Source organism: Dendrobates tinctorius, unplaced genomic scaffold, assembly GCF_039654945.1.
Source record: "Dendrobates tinctorius isolate UK_male_01 unplaced genomic scaffold, ASM3965494v1 ptg000040l, whole genome shotgun sequence".
Classification (NCBI taxonomy): domain Eukaryota; kingdom Metazoa; phylum Chordata; class Amphibia; order Anura; family Dendrobatidae; genus Dendrobates; species Dendrobates tinctorius.
The window spans coordinates 6145202-6168700 of NW_027361708.1; the positions used below are offsets into that span (position 1 = coordinate 6145202).

The window sequence follows — 23499 nt, forward strand, 5'->3', positions numbered from 1 at the left end:
CCTTGCAAAGCCCCAGATACTAAAAAATGGAAATGCTACAGGTCTCGGAAAATGGTGACAAATGCAAAAACTTTTTTTCAGACAAACTTCGGAATTTTTTTCATCACTTTTCAAAACTGTACAATTTTGGTATCTGCAGAATCATAATAGCGGGTCGGTTTTAGCATTTAGTGAACATGGTAAAAACAAAAAACATTTGTGGAATTGCACTTTTTTGCAATTTCACCACACTTGGACTTTTTTTCCCATTTTCCAGTACACTATGTGGTAAAATCAATGATGTCATTCAAAAAGAACAACTTGTCCTGCAAAAAACAAGCCCTCAGACTGCCATATTGATAGAAAAATGAAAAAGTTGAGGCTCTGGGAAGAAGGTGAGCAAAAAATAATAAAATGGAAAGTCACCCGGAGGTGAAGGGGATTAAAAATAAATAAATAAATAAGTAAATATATAAAATTTAAATCATCAACAATTTTTGATGATATAGTTTTTTTTCTAAACATATTTGTTATCATTCTGTTCATAAAAGTTTGAGGTATCAAAGTATAAAATTATTTAAGTGCCAAATAATATCTTTTTTTTGGTTGCAACACTTCCCCTCAAAAATGCAATAAAAAGCAATGAAAACAATGTATGCTTCCCAAAATGGAGTCAATAAAATCTACTGCTCAGCGTGCAAAAAGAAAAAGCCCTCACACTGCTCCATTGATTGAAAAAAGAGTTATAGCTAGTGAAAAAATAGGAGGAAAAAAGTGAAAGTGCAATAATAAAAATCGCTAGGTCGCTAGATAATGAAATGTCTATCATGTTTTTCCTCTCAATATAAGCTGTAAGTTGCATCATGCTGTGCACGCTGCTACCTTTCGCAATACATTATAGCCTGGAACTTCAGCATCAAAAGTCCACTGCCACGAAGGATCAAGAGCAAATGACGGTACTTCTTACTGTCTTTGCTAATTGGTGTTCAAAATTTTATTTGGGCAATCTTAAACAATAAAACTCCTCTGAAGGGAGACATGTACAAACTGTTTATTAAAAAGCTGGTTTCACAATTATCTTGACACTAGATGGAGGCCTGATGCTATCGCATCAGGAGGGCGGTAATGCCACGATGGGAACAGGCTTTGCAGCGTTGAGAATCTCTCCCCCCATGTGCTCAACCACCTGTCCACTTGTAGGGTCAGTGGGCCGGACTGGGGGGTGGTCCCTCTCTTACCGCGCAGAGACGTAACAGAGACACGATGGAGGCAAGTGTTGGGTACAACAGGTCCAAGTTTATTCTCTTGCCGTCCACCTGACGGCCTCCGAAGTATACCGCACTTCAATTCACTTCACTTATCGGCCCTCCGTTTCCAGGGCCGCTTCACGCACACCGTACTTTACACCGGGAACGTACATATACACACAGTCCCCTCTTCACTCTTCTACGCTCCTGTCAGATACGTCACTGTGGCCGCCTTAGGCCTGTAAACCAACAGTACTTTTACTGATCAGTCGTCTCTCTCAATACGGCATGCTTTACCTCGGTGCCTTGTCTATACTGCGGTACATTTGTGTCAGGACCACCCCCCTGACTTTCTCTCTCCTCAGTCCCCCTGGTTTAGTTTTCCTCACAGTGCATAAACTGTCTTCGTCCTCCTGTCACTGGAGCTCCCCCTGGGGACTGGAACTTTCTGAAACCCTCCTGTCAAATTTATATCTTTCCCGGTTCCCTGTAACTCCGCCCCCATGACCAATGGTTTCCTAAGCCCTAAGCTGATGTCAAGTCCTTTGCTCACACTCCTCCCTGCCCTCTAATGGTCAACCCAAGGTACTGCACGTCCACTACACTTTCTCAGCTGTTTCCCCACTGTAGTAACTGACACCTGTTTAAATTGTGCAAACCTTCCTTTCTCTATTCTGACAAGTCTGTCCGTCCGTCAGGTCACCTTCCCTACACACTCTCTCTTTCCCCATGTGCTGACTTCTCCCATCTGTGCTCTCTTCTTTGACCGGTCTACCCCATGTGCTATCCCCATTGTCTGCTGTCTCTCTCCTTCCTGTGCTGTGCTCTCCCCTCATGTGCTGTCCCATTTGAACTGTCTCCCCCCTGTGCTCTGTCTGTCTCACCCCTGTGCACTTTCTCTCTCCCCATCTGCTGTCTTCTCCTCTCATGTCATCTATTGTTTGATCTGTGTACCCCATCACTAAACAGTCAGTGCACAGCATGTCTGGAGGAATTTCTTTTTAAACGGGCTTTCCCATGAACAAAAGTTTATTTTAAAAATTGTTTGTGTCTGACTTTGTATAGAACATACCACAGCTCCTGGGCCAGGGAGGAAGCAAAAGACAATACTGACATTACAGCAGGAGATCGCAAAGGATACATTTTGTGAAGTAAAATCTTGTTTAAAAACAGTCAGTGAATTATTTTACTTCACAAAATGAATCCTCTGTGATCCCCTGCTGTAATGTCAGTATTGTCTTTTGCTTCCTCCCCTGCCCAGGAGATGTGGTATGCTCCATACACGATCAGACACAGACAATTTTTAAAATGAACTTTCGTTCGTGGGAAAACCCCTTTAATGTGACGACTTCCTCTGCCTGTAGACACGTGGCGCATCTGCCGCCGGGATCAGCCGAATGATTCACTGCGCCTGCGTGGAATTCGCTCAGGCGCAGTGCGACGGTGTTCCGCTGGTAAGGCCAGTAAGCTTAACATCTGTTGTGGGTAAAATTTTTGAAGGGTTTCTAAGGGATACCATTATGGAATATCTCAATGTTAATAAATGTTTAACTCCATATCAACATGGATTTATGAAGGATCGCTCCTGTCAAACTAACCTGATCAACTTCTATGAGGATGTAAGCTCTCAAATGGACCAAGGAGAATCATTGGATGTTATTTATCTCAACTTCTCTAAAGCATTTGACACTGTCCCACATAAAAGATTGGTAAGTAAGATGAGAAAGCTTGGGCTAGGGGAAAATGTGTGTAGATGGGTACGTAGCTGGCTTAGTGATAGAAAACAAAGAGTGGTTATTAATGGGGCATACTCAGATTGGGCCAGGGTTACTAGTGGGGCACCACAGGGTTCTGTATTGGGCCCCCTACTATTTAATATATTTATTAATGATCTAGTGGATGGCTTACACAGTAAAATATCAGTATTTGCAGATGATACAAAACTATGTGAGGTAGTTAACACAAAGGAGGACAGTTTGCAACTACAGACAGATTTGAGTAAATTGGAGAATTGGGCTGAAAAATGGCAAATGAGGTTTAACACAGATAAGTGTAAGGTTATGCACATGGGAAGGAGAAACAGATGCTATAATTACTTACTAAGGCCGGTTTCACATTAGCGCTTTTTAAGCGCACGCACGGCCGGGGGTAGCTCCGCCCCCGAGCCGGCTCTCTGCCCGGCGTGCCCGCCCCTTGCTTGTAGCGCCGCCTCCTATCGCACAGCGGCGCCTGCGATCGGCGCACCCTATCTTTAGCATAGGGTGCGCAGATCGTGCGCAGGCCGTGCGCTAGTTGCGCTTTGACCTGCGCTGCGCACTTTTGACGGTGCGCCGTGCGCGCCAAAATCAAACTTTTCGGATTTTGGCACGCACGGCGCACCGTCAAAAGTGCGCAGCGCAGGTCAAAGCGCAACTAGCGCACGGCCTGCGCACGATCTGCGCACCCTATGCTAAAGATAGGGTGCGCCGATCGCAGGCGCCGCTGTGCGATAGGAGGCGGCGCTACAAGCAAGGGGCGGGCACGCCGGGCAGAGAGCCGGCTCGGGGGCGGAGCTACCCCCGGCCATGCGTGCGCTTAAAAAGCGCTAATGTGAAACCGGCCTAAATGGGAAACTGCTGGGGAAATCAGACATGGAAAAAGACTTAGGCATCTTAGTCAATAAGAAGCTAAATTGGAGTGCCCAGTGTCAGGCAGCTGCCACCAAAGCAAATAGGGTCATGGGATGCATTAGAAGAGGTCTGGGGACACGAGATGAAAACATAATTCTCCCTCTGTACAAATCACTCGTCAGACCACACTTGGAGTATTGTGTGCAATTTTGGACGTCGATGCTTAAGAAAGACGTTACTGAACTTGAAAGGTTAAAAGGCGGGCTACTAAAATGATAAATGGAGTTGGTTCACTACAATACCCAGAAAGGTTATCAAAATTAGGTCTATTTACTCTAGAAAAGAGAAGACTTAGGGAAGACTATATATATGTACAAGTATATCAGAGGGCAATACAGAGATCTCTCCAGTGAACTGTTTGTACCAAGGACTGTGACAAGAACAAGGGGGCATTCTCTTTGTTTGGAGGAAAGACAATTTCTGCACCAGCATAGAAGAGGGTTCTTCACGGTAAGAGCAGTGAGGCTCTGGAATTCTCTTCCTGAGAAAGTCGTGATGGCCAACTCACTGAATGAATTTAAGAAAGGAATGGATGCTTTTCTTGTGAGTAACAGTATAGAAGGTTACAAATAACAGAATATTATAGGTAGATGGTTGACCCAGCTTAGGGGAAGGATTTCTTTTCCCTATGGAGAAAATTGGCTTCTACTCTGTGGGTTTTTTGCCTTCCCCAAGATCAACAATGCAGAACAGCTGCACTAAAAATAGGCTGAACTAGATGGACATAAGGTCTTCCTTCAGCCTTCAAAACTATGTTACTATATTACTATGTTGCCATGCAAGAGGCTGCGTGATTGTGTGAAGTGTGAGTGTGTGTGTGTGAGTGTGAGGCGTATAGAGTGTGTGTGTGGTGCGACGGTGTTCCGCTGGTGGTACCGTGCAATAGGTTGGTACCAGCAACAGTTTCCATATTGAGACACCCATCACATGGGTGTCCCAATATGGCGGCCGGTGAATTTCCTCCGCTTGGAATTCCGTGATACGGTGACATCTGGACAGAACAGGAAGTGAAAACATTACAAGGCAATTATATAAATAGATGTAATCAGACTGCCCATAAGCAAAGCGCTCATTCATGACATGAAATGATATTTTACAGTTTATAGCTGTAAGGTAGCGCTCACTGAGTGCGTTGTGGGACACTCACTTGGCTGCGATATTGATGCACACAGGAACACTTTCCACTTAAACAGTCCATGCGGTTTATTATGCCATCATAAACTGCACCGTAAGCCCTGTAAACTTCACAGGCTTACACATAACCCATCACATTTCTTAGTACACGGCTTTAACACACTGTCATTAAACACGCTGGACCTCTTTGTCCAGATACCGTGGGCGATCGCTTGCCAAACAATTCATTAGTGTCCATAGAACATCACGGGCACCAACAGTTATATCTGTTATATATGTCCGGGGTTACCTCGCAGGAGCTCCTGCTCCAGATGCCAACTCTTTGGTAGTCCTCTCTCAGGGAAGCTGCCGAACTGGGTTCACCATCCCGGACAACGCCTTGCTCACCAGGCCACCTGACAGTCCAGATCCACAGGTGGACAGTAGCTCGCCCAATGCAGTGCCGTCACTGAGTCTGCAAACACACGTGGCCTGTCTGTGTGCTATTCAGGACATCCGTCCCCACTTTGGAACCGTCCAACACACAGGCCTCACCGGGTGCTATTCAGGGATCCAACCCTCCTCCCAGGGTCTCCCAACACACCGACCACCAGGTCCAGGGCCTCAGCAGGTGCTATTCAGGACGTCCGTCGCCTCCTGAGTCCGTCCAACACTCACGCCTCACCAGGTCCAAGGTCGCAGCACGTGCTCCAGGGATCCGATTCTTCTCCCAGAATCTCTCAACACTGACCCTCCAGGACCTTGCACCCTGAACCATTCAGGTACACACTCTGTCTCCATGTGACCAGACCTCAGGCACATTATATGGTACATAACCACACCCACAGGTGAGGTATGGATCACATGGTCATGATCTCACTACAGGTCCTATTCCACACACAGCCACACACATCCAGGCTTTACATTGGGCATTCAGACACATGCCCCTGGGTGGATTTGTAGATGACTGGTTCCACCCATCTCACCAAGTCACCTGGAAGCTTTCCCTTATACACAGTAACAAACTCTCAGCAGTACCTCTGCTGATCAACACATGTTCCAGCTTCCATCACAAGGCATCCACCCTTGTGATACATATCGGCCATTTACAATCCTGCCACTCACCATTTCCCCATCACAATAAAGGAAACGCCTGCATGCATGTCCTGGGAAGCCTTTACAGTGCCCCCTAGCTGTCACAGGGGTCACTGCATCACATACCCCCTTCTGTTCAAACTTGTGGGGTTGAACACTTGTCACAAATGAGGGCCTCGAGACCGGGCACCAATGTCCCCTTGCCCTACCAGTCGAGAGGGCCCTCTTAGTCGTCTTTGAGCGTCAGCTCCCGAGATGTAGTCCAACTCTGTCACTGTATCCCTCTCTGTGACCAACACATTATCGGATTTTATCCTTTCACGTTTCAGAGTCCGTCTGTTAGGCCTCCCCCGCCCCCAGCAGTCCTTATGTCGGCCTTGAGCTTGGGCCTTTAAGTCACAGTCCAACTGTGTTACCAGACCCTTGTTAGTCTCCACATTTCTGCCATACGCCCAGTCACCCAACCTTTCTCTCCATGGCTGGCTCTCCTGGTTGGTATGGTCAGAAGTCCCACGTCCAGTCGAGCTAGCTTGCTGGTCTGAGTCTGACCCATTGTCGCTACGTCCACTACCGGGTCTCCTGCCTATGCTACCAAGCCCTGAGTTAACAGAGGAGTCACCACCTATAACCCTCTTAGCTTCAGACCGCGTACTGCCAGTTTTCAGAGAAGCCCCTCGTTCCTCCATCTCTTGGGCTGGAAGCAGTCGCCCTCTTCTTTCCAACACCTGTAGCTGTACTTTAATTTGCATTTTTTCCCGGATCAGCTGCTCTACCTCTCGTAGGTACGTCACTCGATATTCCAGGAGCATTCGGATGTTCCTAAGGCTTTCCACAGAGCCAACAACAATGAATGGAGCCATGTCATCTTCAACAGCTACTTGGATTTCACCAGCAGGTGGGATCCTCACTCTCTTCACACCGGATCTATTTACCATCTCCTGCATCACCTTTCCAAGTCTTCCAACGACTTTCCCAACCAGATTTCTGGGTACGGGAATTAGGTCTTAGACAAAGACCAGCCGACTTTGAGCTTCCCTCGCAAGCTCCAGACGTCGAGCAGCTTTCTTATTACGCAACACTAGTATCTGTTTCATGCGGAGATATTGTAGGTGTATCTCCTTCAGGACAGACACCCTCTTCTCTGTGTATTCTGTTTCTGCCAGTATCACCAACTGGTCCATCTCTGGTGCCCGGTTCACACTGTTAGCGTTGGTGGTCAGGAGCCGGAATCTCCAGGAGTGGACCTTCTGTACCGTGGCACTGAGGGGCCCCGGGTGAGCTGCCAGGTGGAACCAACCCCTAAACAGAGACCGTTAGGAGCAGGCCCAGGGGTTCAAGTACAACGGTAGCCGGTACCGAGAGGGGCGGTTCAGGATGGACTGGAGTAGGACAGTGGGACTGAAGTGTAGATGACAGAACAGGGCTAGAACACAGGATACAGAAATGGAGTAAGACTATAGACTGGAACTTGGAGGAACTGAAGTGTAGATGACAGGACAGAGTTGGAACACAGGAGACAGGAATAAAAGAGGACAGAAGGACTGGAGCAGAATGGAACTGGAACACGGGAGGCAGGACTGGAGGAGGACGGCTGGACTGGAACAGGAACACCGGAGGCAGGACTGGAGTAGGATGGCGGGACTGGAGCAGGATGGAACAGGAACACCGGAGGCCGGACTGGAGTAGGACGGCAGGACTGGTGCAGGAATTAACAGGAACACCGGAGACAGGACTGGAGTAGGATGGAACAGGAACACCGGAGGCAGGAGACGGAGGAAACAGGAACACTGGAGCAGGACTGAGAATAACTGTTAGCGAACACGGAAGACAGGCTGCGAGGCTGCTGCAGGAAACACTGAGGACGGCACCGAGAGACTGCAGAGAGCCCAGGAGGAAGCAGGGCCCAGTGTGCAAGGTAACACAACGATCAGGTGCCTCCCTCAGGGGGAAGTGGCCTGATATGGCCCCTTCTTGTCTGCCATTGGTCCAAAGGTGCTTCCGGGTCAGGGCACAGCCGGAGCACAAGAAGCAGAAGGGAGGCGCGGCCTATGGCGCATGCGGATTGCATGCAGAGATTGCGTCAGCCGCGAGCCTGTCAGAGGTGACCGCCGTGGTCGTCGGTTGGCGAGAGGCTGCGGCGTGGGAGCGGAGGCCGGATGAGTATGCAAAGACGGCGTGGGAGCGGAGGCCGGGTGAGTATGTTGGAGCGGTGTAACACACACTATAGGCCTTTAATGACTTTTTAAAGGCCTCATGCACACCCTCACTGGCACATGCTTCTTGCACGTCTTCGGGTACCTCCATCATGCATTTAAAGCACAAAGCCTCACTCTCTTCATAAACAGACAGCTCCTGGTTTACCATGGCAACTTCCCTCAAGACATCTGCCCCGACTGGGTGACTGTCTTGTTCAGCTTTTGGCTCACAATCCATTGTCAACTCTTTAGTAGTCCTCTCTCTCAGGGAAGCTGCCGAACTGGGATCACCATCCAAGACAATGCCTTGCTCCCCAGGCCACCTGACAGTCCAGATCCACAGGCGGACAGTAGCTCCCCCAATGCAGTGCCGTCACTGAGTCTGCAAACACACTTGGTCTGTCTGGGTGCTATTCAGGACGTCCGTCCCCACTTTGGAACCGTCCAACACACAGGCCTCACCAGGTGCTATTCAGGGATCCAACCCTCCTCCCAGGGTCTCCAAACACACCGGCCACCAGGTCAAGGGCCTCAGCGGGTGCTATTCAGGATGTCCGTCCCCTCCTGAGACCATCCGACACTCATGCCTCACCAGGTCCAAGGTCCAGCACGTGCACCAGGGATCTGATTCTTCTCCCAGAATCTCCCTACACTGACCCTCCAGGACCTTGCACCCTGAACCATTCAGGTACACACTCTCTCGCCATGTGACCAGACCTCAGGCACATTATATGGTACATAACCACACCCACAGGTGAGGTATGGATCACATGGTCATGACCTCACTACAGGTCCTATTCCACACACAGCCACACACATACAGGCTTTACATTGGGCATTCAGACACATGCCCCTGGGTGGATTTGTAGATGTCTGGTCCCATCCATCTCACCAAGTCACCTGGAGGCTTTCCCTTATACACAGTAACAAATCCTCAGCAGTACCTCTGCTGATCAATACACGTTCCAGCTTCCATCACAAGGCACCCACCCTTGTGATACATATCGGCCATTTACAATCCTGCCGCTCACCATTTCCCCATCACAATAAAGGAAACACCTGCATGCATGTCCTGGGAAGCCCATACAGTGCCCCCTAGCTGTCACAGTGGTCACTGCATCACATAGCATAATAGATCATCCTTCTCCTCCTGTGTAAACAGGAGTCACACTACTGAGAACAATGACCGGCTATAGGCTCTGACTAATTACAGATTCCTCAGTGACCACTGATCGGTGAAAGTTTATCAATCAGGGGTTGTTTAGTGCCCCCAGTCTGTGCATATAAATGTATCCTAACGCTTTATTCACACATCAGTATTATGTGTTTTTCCCATCCATCAGTATGAGTGACATCTGCAGTAAAAATGTTGAAAGAATTGGCATGTTGCAAATTAAGTTCTGCTCATTCACTATGCTCGTATTAGGAAATTCTTCCTTTTTTGTGACAAATGTGCACAAAGAAAGCAAAACAAAAATCGCGACATTCGTATCCGCAATATGTATAATTTAAAAAGGAAAAAAAGTTTAAAAAAATTACTGTATTGCAGGGAAGCATCTATCATATCTGATGAAAAATTGCAAAAGTCTCCCTACACAAAGAAGTAAAGACCCTCATACATTGCCAAGCTCTCCTATGTCCTCTATTGGAATAATAGGGAGAATAAAAGAAAATCGGGAGGCTACACCACACAGATTAGACTGTTGGTCAATCCTACTGATACTGGCAGGTTTGGCTGATTTTGATCTAATGTGTATTGAGCTTCGATAATAGCAAGGTATGGTTGTGAGTAAATAGTGATAGTGGTCCACCGTTTGGATAGGTCATGAAACACCAAAACCTACTGCCCAACCACCCAATGTCAATGTTGGCCAAATGGTTATTCAGCTGACAGTTCTCTCCCCTTTCCACCCCGTACAAATGCAGGCTCGGCTGAAAGAGAGCTGTGATCTGTTTCCACACACCTCTGGTGACAGAGTATTTCCTACTAGAAATAAATTGGATGTTTAAAATCAATATTGCACAATTATTTTATGTTGTCAAGCTTTGCAAAACAATTACATTGTCATCAGTGGTGGTCTACCTAAAACTACTTATTAGAACATGCAGAAGAGTACAGAAAATAGAGGGGGTTCTTAGACCAAGATCAAAATTGGCCCTCTAATACAGTCAATGCTTTTATCAGTGCCGGTCAGATAGTTTTATTCCTTTAATTTTTTTTTTAGTACGCAAGTCAAAGGCAGCAGATGAAGATCGCAAACACAAAGCTCGTAGAGCAAGGGCTGAATATCATCGTCAATCTCTGAGAGCCATTCAGAAAGGAAAGGTAGCTGGACTAAGCAATTTATTCCAAAACACCAACCTCAGCAATGGGCAAGAATCGAGTCAGGAGAACTGCTGTTCGCCTCCAGCTAAACTTCACGTGCCAGTTCAGTAAGTTCTCTTTGATATTTCTAAATTATATTTTATAGAGATTATCGTATTTTATGCATGTGTTTTGTAATATAATTACTTATCCTTAAATTGGTGATCCATATTCTTCTAAACATTTGTATCAAATGTGGCACCACCAGTAGATCAAGAATGATAGCCAAATTCTATATTGAAGGGAGCCCAACAGGAAGCTCCCTCTTTTATTCCATGTTTCCTGTAGTGTCTGTCTCCACATTTGTTACTGAGGGTTATAATGGACCTCCTTCAGCTCCAGGCCTAGGTGCAACTACACTTTTTACACCCCAATAAGTGTGCCACTTGCCACTAACAGGCATGACTTAATATGGCCATAGGATGTTGAAGGGGTTCAATATTTTTAAATATTTGTGGTATGTACATAGCCATCAGCATATTATATATACAAATTCAGTTCCCGCAATAGCAGCTGAACATTACAACAAAGAGACTTCAGACACTCCATCAAACTCACGTGTAAGAAAATGTCACAGCTGAAAAACAGAAAATAATTACTCTACTTTACAGTTTAAAAACATAACAGAACTTAAACAAACAAATGAAAGTGTAAAGTGCAAATTTAATCCAATGCTCTTTTTCCTAGAAAAGTATGGGAACGTCCCGCTCGTCCTATCTCCAAGGATGTTATTGTTCGTTGGTTTAAGGAAGAACAGATTCCTCGATGTGCTGGTTTGGAAAAGGATACTGGGCAAATTGCAACTTGGTTTCATGGTAATACATTTGTCTTTAAAATATTTAAGGTTATTGACAATGTTTTCCTATTTTATCCAAAAATGCAAATGTTTAGTTACATATCCAATTAACATTAACCAGACAATTATAATTATCTTTATTAGGATAATAGTGAAACTTTGGGAATATAAATGTTAAATGTTCCCATTATTATAATGATACCACTCACAAGTTGATCATGGAATATTTAGGAGGGAAAAAATTGGTATCATCTTACAGTACCATGCTTGAATTTCGAGAGCTCCTTAGAACAATCCATTATTTCACAAATCTATGTAATCAGTATGTTCAAAATCCAGTTGACTTAATTTCAAGTTATTTTTATTGTAGATTTTTAGCGGAAAACATTGCATTGAAAATACCTGACTTACCGCCATTCCTAAACTTGTCCTCAATAGTACACATCACAAATCATAATATCTTGCTGTTGAGCTTTAATTAAATATGTTTTTGTCCTTTGACTCTATTCTGTTTAGGACAATTCCTATATAATTGTGAAGTCTGTTCAAAGGCTTATTTGATTATCCTTACATATAGCATATATTATGATCACACCTGGTAGAGATGAGATGTTAGTGGATTGTAAGGGCAACTTCACACTGGGCTTTTTTGCTTTATCTTTTTTCTGCAGCAAAACCTGTTTTTTTGGCAGGAAAGAAGCTGTGGCAAAAACGCATGTTTTGGTGTGTTTTTTCATGCGTTTTTGGAGCTAACTTATGTCTTTTTGTTCATGCTAATAAAGTTGAGTGCCCCCAGAGGGAAAAAAAAAATTACTTCCTGTAGAACCATACCTCTAGATCCTTTGAAAAGCCGGCAATCCATCTGCCACATACAGTAAAATCACACTGAAATGTTAGAATAGAATGGATAGAATAGATATATATGTATAAATATATAGATGTCAGTGACACACACACATATATATATATATATATATATATACTAGCTGAAGAGCCCGGCACCGCCCGGGCATAGTAACTAACTACAGTTAGTTATAGCAAATTATAATGATTATATCTATATATAAAGCTGAGTGTATAGCCCCGCCCACTCAGCATAGCCACATTCACTATAATATCCCACATCATCCCGTCAGCAAGAGCTACCGGACTACTACCCCTAATAACCCACATCGTCACATCAGCCAGAGCCACCGGACTACTAATATCACACATCATCCCATCAAAGCCTCCGGACTACTACCCCTAATACATCATCTCATCAGCCAGAGCCACTGGACAACTACCACTAATATCCCACATCATCCCGTCACAGCCGCCGGACTACTACCCTTAACATCCCACATCATCCCGTCAGCCAGAGCCACCGGACAACTACCACTAATATCCCACATCATCCCGTCACAGTCGACGGACTACTACCCCTAATATCCTGCATCATCCCATCAGCCAGAGCCACCGGACTACTACCCCTAATATCCCACATCATCCCGTCAGCCAGAGCCTCCAGACTACTACCCCTAATATCCCACATCATCCCATCAGCCAGAGCCACCAGACTACTACCCCTAATGCCACCGGACTACTCCCCCTAATATCCCACATCATCCCACCAGCCTGGGGTCAGAACCAGAGTGCTGAGTGGAACGGTCCTAACTTCCATACCAGGGATCCCTTTAAGAGAGGCCTGGGGTGAGAATCAGAGCGCTGAGGGATTTACCCTAACTTTCATACTGGAGATCCCTTTAAGAGAGGCCTGGGGTCAGTACCAAAGCGCAGAGTGGATTTGCCCCGACTTTCATACCGGGGATCCCTTTGTGAAAGACTGGTATCAGAACCAGAGCGCTGAGTGGATTTGCCTTGATTTGCATACAGGAGATCCCTTTAAGAGAGCCTGGGGGCAGTACCAGAGCATTTGAAGGAAATTGCCCTGACTTTCATACCAGGGATCCCTTTAAGAGAGGTCTGTGGTCAGAACCAAAGCGCTGGATGGATTTGTCTTGACTTCCATAGTGGAGATCCCTTTAAGAAAGGCCTGGGGTCAGTACCAAAGCGCAGAGCGGATTTGCCCTAACTTCCATACCAATGATCCCTTTAAGACACCCTGGGGTCAGAACCACAAAGCTGAGTGGAACGGTTTTAACTTCCATTTCGGGGATCCCTTTAAGAGATGCCTGGGGTCAAAACCAAAGTGCTCTGTGCTCCTTTCTGGGGGCGGACAATGGCTGGGAGCTTATGTTCCCAGGGATGCTAGATTTCTCCCACCCAGTCAGTGTCTGCTGAGGTGTTGTCAAGTGGGAAAACTTGCTCATAGCAACCAATCACAGCTCAGCTTCTTTTAACCAGTTCTGGTGAAATGAGAGATGCTTAGTGATTGGTTGCAAGGAAAACTGTTGCTCATAGCAACCAATTACAGCTCAGCTTCTTTTGATCAGCTCTGTTGAAATGAAAGATGCTTCATGATTGGTTGGTGATACACACATACATACAATCAGTTTTATATATATATAGATGTATATATATTACATAGATAGAAGAAAAGCCAGCAATTCATCTGCCCTGTACTGTAAAATCACTGCAAGAGCCAAAAGGATAGAAGAGATGCATTACATACAGTAAATACAAATAGAATAGGTAGATATATACATGTCTGTGATAAATACAATTACTACAGTGTGTGTGCAGCTTACTGTACATGTATTTAATTAATAAAAGATTATTTTTCTGAAAAAAATGGCGTGGGCTCCAGTGCAATTTTCTTAACCAGCAGAGGGAAAGCCAATGGCTGGGGGCCAAGATTTATAGCCTGTGAAGGGGGTAATACCCAATGAGCTTCCCAAGCTATTAACATTCGCTCACAGCTGTATACATAGCCTTTATTGGCTATTAAAATGGGGGACCCTAGAAAAATGATGTAAGGTTACCTATAGTTAATAACCAGTAAAGGCTATGCAGACAGCTGTGGGCTGATATTAATAGCTTAGGAAGGAGCCATGGATACTGGCTCCCTCAGGCTAAAAATATCAGTTCTCAGCCACCCCAGAAAAGGCGCAGCACTTAACCTCGCTCTTCCCACTTGCCCTGTAGCGGTGGCAAGTGGGTTGATAGTTGGGGGGTTGATGTCACCTTTGTATTGTCAGGTGACATCAAGCCCAGAGGTTAGTAATGGAGAGGCGTCAATAAGACGCCCCCATTACTAACCCCATAGTCACATTGTATAAAAACACACACACTAAAAATAAAGTTCTTTAACTGAAAGAATGACACAGACTCCTTTAATAGTCTTAATCAAACCATACGACTGTGCTTAAATCCACCAAAGCCCTCATTCTCCTGTAATAAACCAAAAATAAAAAACAACCATTTCCCTCACCTATCTGTCTTTCTGTCCCTTGCTGTATGTCATATTTGGAGGATAAATGGTTGTCAACCTGGATGGTGCCAAGATGCAACCATCCAGGCTGAGAACCACTGTTGAATGAGTTGTGAATGCAGCCTCAGTGACAAGCAGCGACGTCACTGAGGCTGTGTTCCCAGCCAGGCTGAATTGCAGTGACCTTGGTAAGATCGCCACTAGCACAGTGAGAAAGTCACATGGTGCAGAAGCAAGTTCACAGGGAGAATTTCACTGTGGTGCATTTCAACTGCATTGAACTCACCTCTGCACCATGCGACTTTCTCATGGTGCTAGCGGGGATCTCACCAAGGTCACCACAGTTCAGTCCGGTAGGAAACACAGCTTCAGTGACGTCACTGCTGGTCACTGAGGCTGCACTCATAGCAGTTCAGTCATTAGTGGTTCTCAGCCTGGACAGTCACATCTTGGCACCATCCAGGTGGAAAACTATTTATTCCCCAGACGTGGATTACAGCGTGGAACACAACGATGGAGATTTGAGTGATATGGTTGTTTTTTTTATTTTTGGTTTATTACAGGAGAGCAAGGGATAAAAATGGAAGTGTGTTTTGCTTTTTTTCTAATAAAAGGCTTTATTTTGGCTGTATCTTTATTTACAATACAACTATAGGATTAGCAGTGGATAGGTGTTTTATAGATGCCTCTCCATTACTAAGCTGTGGGCTTGATGTCATCGGACAATACAAAGGTGACATCAACCCTACAAATATTAACCCCACTTGCCACCACTACAGGGCAAGTGAGTGGGAAGAGCCAGGCAAAGTGCCAGAATTGGTACATCTAAAAGATGGGCAGCGGCAGCAGGCTGCTATTTTTAGGCTGGGAGTGGCCAATATACATGGCCCCTTACAGCCTGAGAATACCAGCCCCCAGCTGTCTGCTTAAGCAAGGCTGGTTGTCAAAAATGGGGGGAACCACACACTGTTTTTTAAAATTATTTATTTAAATAATTAAAAATCAGCTTGGGCACCCATCTAATCTTGATAACCAACCTTGCTATTGCTAAAAGCTGAGTTGCAGCCCCCAGCTATTAGTTTTGCTTGGCTGGTTCTTAGAAATAGGGGGTAACCCATGCAGGTTTTTTTTAAAAACATTTATTTACAGCTTAGGAGCCAGCTATTGAATACTCCCATCATCAACTTCTACTCTCACTGTTATTAGCGGCAACAGGTTTTGGATGATGGGAGCGGTTGTCCCATCAGCTGACACCAGTGACTGGAGGTAAATTTTATACCGCCGATCATAGCTGAGCGTTCACTCTGTGTTTTGATTGTGTGGGAACCACAGCTCTCTGACCGGCGGGGATGGTTTCACCACCAAACAGAAGCGGTGTTTGCTGCACTGTCCTTCATTTGTATGGTTAGAAATATGTACAGTATGGCTGTGACTTTGGCAACGGCTGTTTGTAACTGAAAAATTTCACTTGGTCCATGCTGTAGAGTGTACATCAGAAAGTCACTCTATTGATGATAATGTGTGACCAGAGCTGTTGTCATCCTAACCACCTTACAATGCTCCATCTGCTGCTATTACATTTTACTATACACGATGTTAGGGCAGGTCAGTTTCTTAGTACATGGTGTAGGAAACATGGTCGATGTGAGAAGCAGGTCCTCCACATTACTACATCCCCAAAGAAGACACTATTTTAATGTATAAACATAGTCACAGCAAGACTTTAACATTCATGAGTAAGTAGCCGATACTGCTAGATTGGTCGTTTTATTTATTTATTTGTATATTCATCTTTTTTTTATCAAGTATTGATCCCACGTTTTTCAAAATTCCTCTTTATATAATTCAGATATAATATTGATTTGTAAGCTTTGCTATGGCATTGAAGTAATGTGTCTGCACACAGTCTAAGTTGTTTGTGAATTATGTTCCTTTGTATTTAAGCCATACTAAACAAATTATGCACAAATGTCCGTCGCGTTTTTCATTACATTATATAGCAAAATAAATGGTGTCCTACAGTAAATCTTATGTAAGACAACAACTTTGTTCAGTTTCCAAAAGCAACAAGGAGAATTGAGAAAATTGTTCTGCAATGAATTACAAGCTGTAAGAGAACTACAATGGCTCAGTGATTGTCACTGGGGTCCTAGCTCAATTCTCACCAAGGACATTATCTACAAGAAGTTTGTATGTTCTCCCTGTGTCTGCATGCCTTTCCTCCGGTCTCCTCCTACACGCTAAAGACATACCACTAAGAAATTAAGATTGTCAGACTCAATGGGGACAGATATCTGTAAAGTTTTGCAGAATATGATGGCGATATGTAATTTAAAAAATAAATATTTATTATAACATAAGTGCCTAATTTTCTTTTACATGCTGAATAAGAGGTGTGAGCTTGACAACAAAGCCTCATTGTTAGCGAAAGATTTGACGCAGTGGTATAACTAGAGTCTGATGGGCCCTGGTGCAAAATTTGTACCTGGGCCGCCACCTGCATGCTCGTCAGCTGTATAGGCTGTGAAGACATACGTGTTCACCCCCTCGTGTAACAATATTGCCAATCCTGTAATAATGCCTTTGGTTCTTGACCCTTCCTGCAATAATGTCCCCCATCCTGTTCCCTTTTCCTGTAATAATATTCCCCCATCATAAGTCCCTTTCAGGTATAATGTCCTCCATCCTGGGCCCCTTCTAGTAATAATGTTCCCATAGTGGTGTAATGTCTCCATCCTAGGCCCCTTCTTGGTATAAGGTCTCCCCTTCCTGGTATAATGTCTCCCACCCTGGGCCCCTTCCAGTATTATATGTCCCCCCTCATGGTTTCATGCCCCCCATCCTGGGCCCCTTCCATTAATATATGTGCCTATCCTGAAATAATGTGTCCCATTCCACGCTTCTTCCAGTAATTATGTTCCTGTTTTGTGGCACGTCTTCAACAAATATAAAAAAATAATGATTCTACTCACTATCTGCCACTCTCAAAACATGCAAAGACCCTACAACTATATGCACCATGATACATTTTAGTTGAATGTGCATCTTTGGACACTCATCCAGCTGAAATAGCTGCTAGTATTGGCGGGCTCACCTCCAGCACTCCCCTGCTTTGACTTTTGTTTCTCCTTCTGCATAGATTTATCAGAAAGTCTTGTACCAGCATTTTTTAGCTACCTCCCCACAGTCAACTCCAGTGTTTTCCAACTTTCTTACCTAAAGTGCCACATGCAACTCAGAGAGAGGGTCACAAGCCACCTCCCCAGACCCCCTTCCTTAATAATGACAACAAACTCCCACCTCTCCCATGCTAGCAGCACACAAAGCCCCAATTATTGGCATATTGAAAACCAAAACTCTGACACAGAAATCATACTGGAGCAGTATTCTTCCAGAGTTTCCCATCTTACCCTCATTCTGTATTCTCATATCAAGCACTCCCACCACACTATCACATATAGCCTCAGTTACTGTCCCTATCTGGCATTACCATTCTCCAGCTTAAAGGGAACCTGTCACCAGGTTTCCCAATATAGAGTATGGCCACCACCTTTTGGCTGCGTTCACACGTTCAGGTTTTTTTGCGCTTTTGCGGCTGTTTTAACCACGCGATTTTGCCGCGAAAACGCAAAAAAAAGCATCCCATGCAATCCTATGGTACAGTATTCCGCAATGCTGTGCTAATGCTGCGGATTTTCTCGCAGCAGAATCGCATCACGGAAAAATCCGCAGCATGCTTATTAATTTGCGAAATCATGGCAATTCCGCACACATAAGAATGCATTGTTCTGCTTACTTTCCGCATGATGCTGCGCCCACCATGCGAAAAGTAAGCAGAACATTTGCGGATGGTACCCACGATTCGGAGGAGAGAAGACTGTCCTCCGGGCTCTGGGTACCATATACCTGTAAAAAATAGAATTAAAATAAAAAAATCGGGTTATATTCACATTCCGACGTACTGCGCCGCGTCCCCAGGCTTCAGCGATACACGCGGCAGCTCCCGTTCCCAGTAATGCATTGCGATGACCTTTGCTGACGTCACTACTCGCGATGTTGTAGCGGACTCGCGAGACCGCGATGTCATCAAAGGTCATTGCCGCAATGCATCACTGGGAACGGGACCTGTCGGAGCATCACGGAGGCCTGGGGACGCTACGCGGGACGTCAGAAGGTGAATATAACCCGATTTTTTATTTTTTAATTATTTTTAACATTAGGTCCTTTTACTACTGATGCCGCATAGGCAGCCTCAATAGTAAAAAGTTGGTCACACTCGTCAAACACTATGTTTGACGAGTGTGACCAACTTGTCAATCAGTTCTCCAAGCGATGCTACAGATCGCTTGGAAAACGCTAGCATTCTGCAAGCTAATTACGCTTGTAAAATGCTTTTTTTTTCACGGGAAAATCGCGGGAATTTAAAATGCGATTTTCCCTCGGAATGGAATTCCAAAATTCTTGCGGTAACTTCCGCGGGAATTCCGCTACGTGTGAACCCAGCCTTAGGCCTTTTTTACAGGAATTTAGTAAGCTATAGGTAAGTTCCCAATCCCTTCTACACAGCACAAAAATAGCTTTTAAAATCCTTGCATATGGCAAGGTGTAGTCTGATGGATGTCTCTGGTCTTCCTTTGGTGCCTCCTCTATCCTTATCAATGCCATCTTCCAGCCCTGATTAATGTGGATGATGCCTTTTCTCCCTATGTTTACTCAATAACCCAAGCAGTTTACTTTTTGCACTATTTTTGAACTTTATTCACTACTGTATTTCTGTATAGCACATAGGATTAGTAGTCATGTAACCTTTCAGGTATTTTTCTCATTATAAGGATAGGGTGTTGTTTATATGATATGACTATTTTTGACCTACTAAATATAACCATACCTATATGTACCATATTTTTCAGATTATAAGTTGCACTTTTTACCCCCAAATTTGTGTGAAAATGGGGGTGCATCTTATAATGCGGATATACCTTACCGGCTGTGGTTTGAGCAGGGTCTCAGGGTGGCTGCTGGAGGAGGCAAGAGTGGTGCATTGTTGCATGCTGCAGGCTGGGATGAGGGGGTGTTCCGATGTGGGCCGCTGTGGATGAAAATGGCAGCGGGGGGGCTCCGCCAGCATTTTGTGAAAGCCTGCAGCCATTTTCACTCGCAGCGGAACACCCCCTCATCCCAGCCTGCGGCATGCAGCATTGCTCCACTCTTGCCTCCTCCCGCAGTAACCCTAGGACCCCACTTCACCGCAGCCACCACCCCCGGTAAGCAATAAGATGCATGGAGTATAAGAGGCACCACCATTTTATTAAAAAAAGTTTTTTTTTCCAATTTTTGTCCTCAAAATTTGGAGTGCGTCTTATAATCTGCAAAATAAGGTATTTGATATTTGTGGGGGTGCTTTGAGTCCTTTTAAACTTATTAATAAAATATTATTTTTAAGGGTCTTTTTTCTCTGGTTTTCCATATGATCATAAGGCCTTAAAGAGAACCTATCAAGAGATGCTCCATTATTAAATGAATGCCACTGGCCATTACAGCCAAGATCATCCTTACAACTGTGACTGCCGCAGCACCGTCAAGATGAGTTTTGGAGAGTGACTGTCTGTCATGTTTTAACCCAACCTTCTCTCTGGTAGTAAAGTTGCTAATTTCTGCAGGGGCTCATATGGAAAAGTATTTACAAGCCATGTAATACCACAACATTAATTTAATAACAAAACATCTGCTGACAGGTTCCCTTTCAGCTGTGTGATCCCCAAGAGCAATAAAGATACAGTATCATTAAAGATATGAAGTGAAATATAGTAACCTATATTTTTCTGGGTCAGAGAATGGTCAGTTGTATATCGTGGAAAATATCTCATAATATTTTAAGTTCAATACATTGTTAAATAAAATAAATATATGTTTCCAATGGAACATTGGAATAATGCTGCAACAAAATGTAAACCTATCCCCAGGAATGTTTGCATTGGAGACTGTAATTATTTAATAGCTGTTTTACCTAGGAAAAACAATGTGGTCTTTATGGGTATTTCAATCATTCAGGTTATCTCCTAACATTACGTTTGCAGCAGCAGGAAAACAATCTTAGATTGTCAATTGCTCCTAGAATTATAGGCTATAAAGACATCCACTACAAATGTCCTTTTTTGTACCTCAGTATTGTTTCTATACAATAGCTGCACACTGGAAGCTAAACTAAGTCTATATTCTATAATTAGTATATTGGACTGTATAGTGTACTATGCGATATATTAAAGGGGTTGTGTGCTGTGAGGATTCTCCGGTAGCGGCACTGGAAGCAACGGGTACGTGATTGAAAGTATGTGAATTGCATACTGTACATGTTGTCACATACCAGTAAGACATGTGTAGCCTCACTCAATGCAAGTGAATTGTGAAGGGCTGACCACGTCTAGTCAGAATCAGGCCGGAAGCAGGCAAATTTCATACTTCCGCTCACGAGACCGCCTGCTTTAGCCACCAACACTGGAGAATCCTCACAGCATGCAGTGCACAAGATATGAGCATTCACAAGTCTGCAGTCACATAGAGTGACTGCAGACTTTTGCCCCAAGGCCGGACAACACCTTTAAATGCAGGTGAGTTAGAGGGAAGGATGACAACATATTAAAGAAGAAAGCTTTAGCAAATGTTCTATCAATTCATTTTAGAGTTGAGCAAAAATATTCTCTATTGCCCTTGTTCAGTGTTTAGTTAGTTACAGAGGAGTTACAGGGGAAGTAGACATTGTATTAAAGCACAAAGCTTCATCAAAATGCTATCAATTCACACAGCCTTGATCTGTCATTGAGTCCGGGCCTCCAGGGCAGCACATTCAGGGCAATCTTTACTTCCGCATCTATAAATTTTGGCCTTTGTGCTTTCTAGGTCCTATGACATTGCAGAGCTAAGTAAGTGCAAGAGGCATTCCTAGACTAACTGCCATGGAGGACTACACTGAACATGTTAAGGTACCGTTACATTTAGCGATGCACCAGCGATCCCGACAACGATACGACCCAGTCAGGATCGCTGGTGCATCGCTAAATGGTCGCCAGTGAGCTGCCAAACAGGCAGAACTCACCAGCAACGTAGCAGCGGTCTGCGGTTGTTACTTACCTGTCAGACGGCAGCTCTGATGAAGACTTCCTCCCGCGTCCATGAGTCGCTCGTCGGCGCCAGCAGGAAGCTGACGACGAGAAATGGACCAGGACGATCTCATGCGATCAGCGATATCCAGTGGGGAGACGGGTCGGAGGTAAGTGTCACATTTAGCGATATCGCTAGCGATATCGCTGCTGCATCACAAAATCGGTGACGATTTAGCGATATCGCTAGCGATCTCACTATGTGTGAAGGGGGCTTTACCTGGCAGAAGGAATTTTTGGCCCAACTCAATTATTTATTTTAAGATTCCATCATTTTTAAATCTATAGTATTAGTACTATTATTATTAGAAGTAGTACGAATAGTAGTAGTATCAATAAATTAGTAGTAATTATACATAAAATAGTGTTATTCTTTATTCATAAACTTCCAATATATTGAAAAAAGTGGCATCTTATAGTTTGTGCATCCCTGGTCAAAATTAATGCTATTGTGAACAGTTAAGCAAATTGACGATTAAATGATCTCTAAGAGGCTTAAAGTTAAACATGACACATTTCCATTGTATTTTCGGCAAAAAAAATAATTATATATATATATATATATATACACACACACACACACACACACACACACATACTGTATATACAGTGGCTCTTTAGTCACAAGCCATCAAACAAAGAAGAACTGCTAAATTTTTGCACCAGAAGCAGTGTGAAAGACTCGTGGCAAGCATGCCAAGAAGCATGAAAGCTGTTTTTAAAAATCATGGTTATTCCACAATGTATTGATTTCAGAACTCTTCCTGAGTTAAAACATTAGTATTGTTGTTTCTAAATGATTATTAACTTGTTTTCTTTGTATTATTTGAGGTCTAAAAGTTTAAGGGAGGGCCAGGATCATAGTCGTGACCTGTACTCTGGTGGCAGCTGCGCCCAGCCCTTCCCCCCTACATGAAACAATACTATGCTCCTCGGCATACCTGTATCTCCAGTCCCATCTTCACCCAAGCACTTCCCAGGCCATAACAGTCCCTCTTCCAGGCAAGTCACATCAAGACACAGCCCGAGACAACTTTAACATTTTCTTTACTCAGGATTTCACACTTTACTTCCATAGTTGGTATATTATCACATTTGCTTGCATCCTGATCTTTCCCTTGCTTGCTGTCACTTCCGTGCAGTACATGCCCGGACCAGACCATACTAGACTGCTTCCCAGTTCCTTCCAGGCTTGACCTCACTACAATGACATTTCCTTCAGCCTGTTTTGCCCCAGTACTGAATTAATCAATAACCATGCTTGGTGACCCCCAGTGAAGCATCCAGCCCATCTGTACCGATCTCGTTGAAGTGCCAACTCCTTTCATCTCTTTAGTCCAGCCAACTTCTGCCCTAAAAGCATTGGCCCAGGCAGTAAGATGCCACATTTTCCTATTCCTGTTCTGACCCACTGCTAAGACCTGCAGTGGCCATGGGTAACATGGGCAATAACGGCTTAAATTTACATGACTGCCAAGCTGCCCGGGCTTAAAGCCCATGTGGACTCTTG

General features: G+C 44.5%; 1 protein-coding gene across 1 annotated transcript in view; it reads left to right on the forward strand.

Moving 5' to 3' along the window:
- Positions 1-23499, forward strand: part of SH2D4B (SH2 domain containing 4B) — a 421191-nt gene that overhangs the window by 240307 nt on the left and 157385 nt on the right. The window contains exons 5-6 of the mRNA XM_073574815.1: positions 10524-10731; positions 11351-11478. Coding sequence (XP_073430916.1) covers positions 10524-10731; positions 11351-11478 — 336 coding nt within the window. The remainder of the gene's footprint in view (positions 1-10523; positions 10732-11350; positions 11479-23499) is intronic.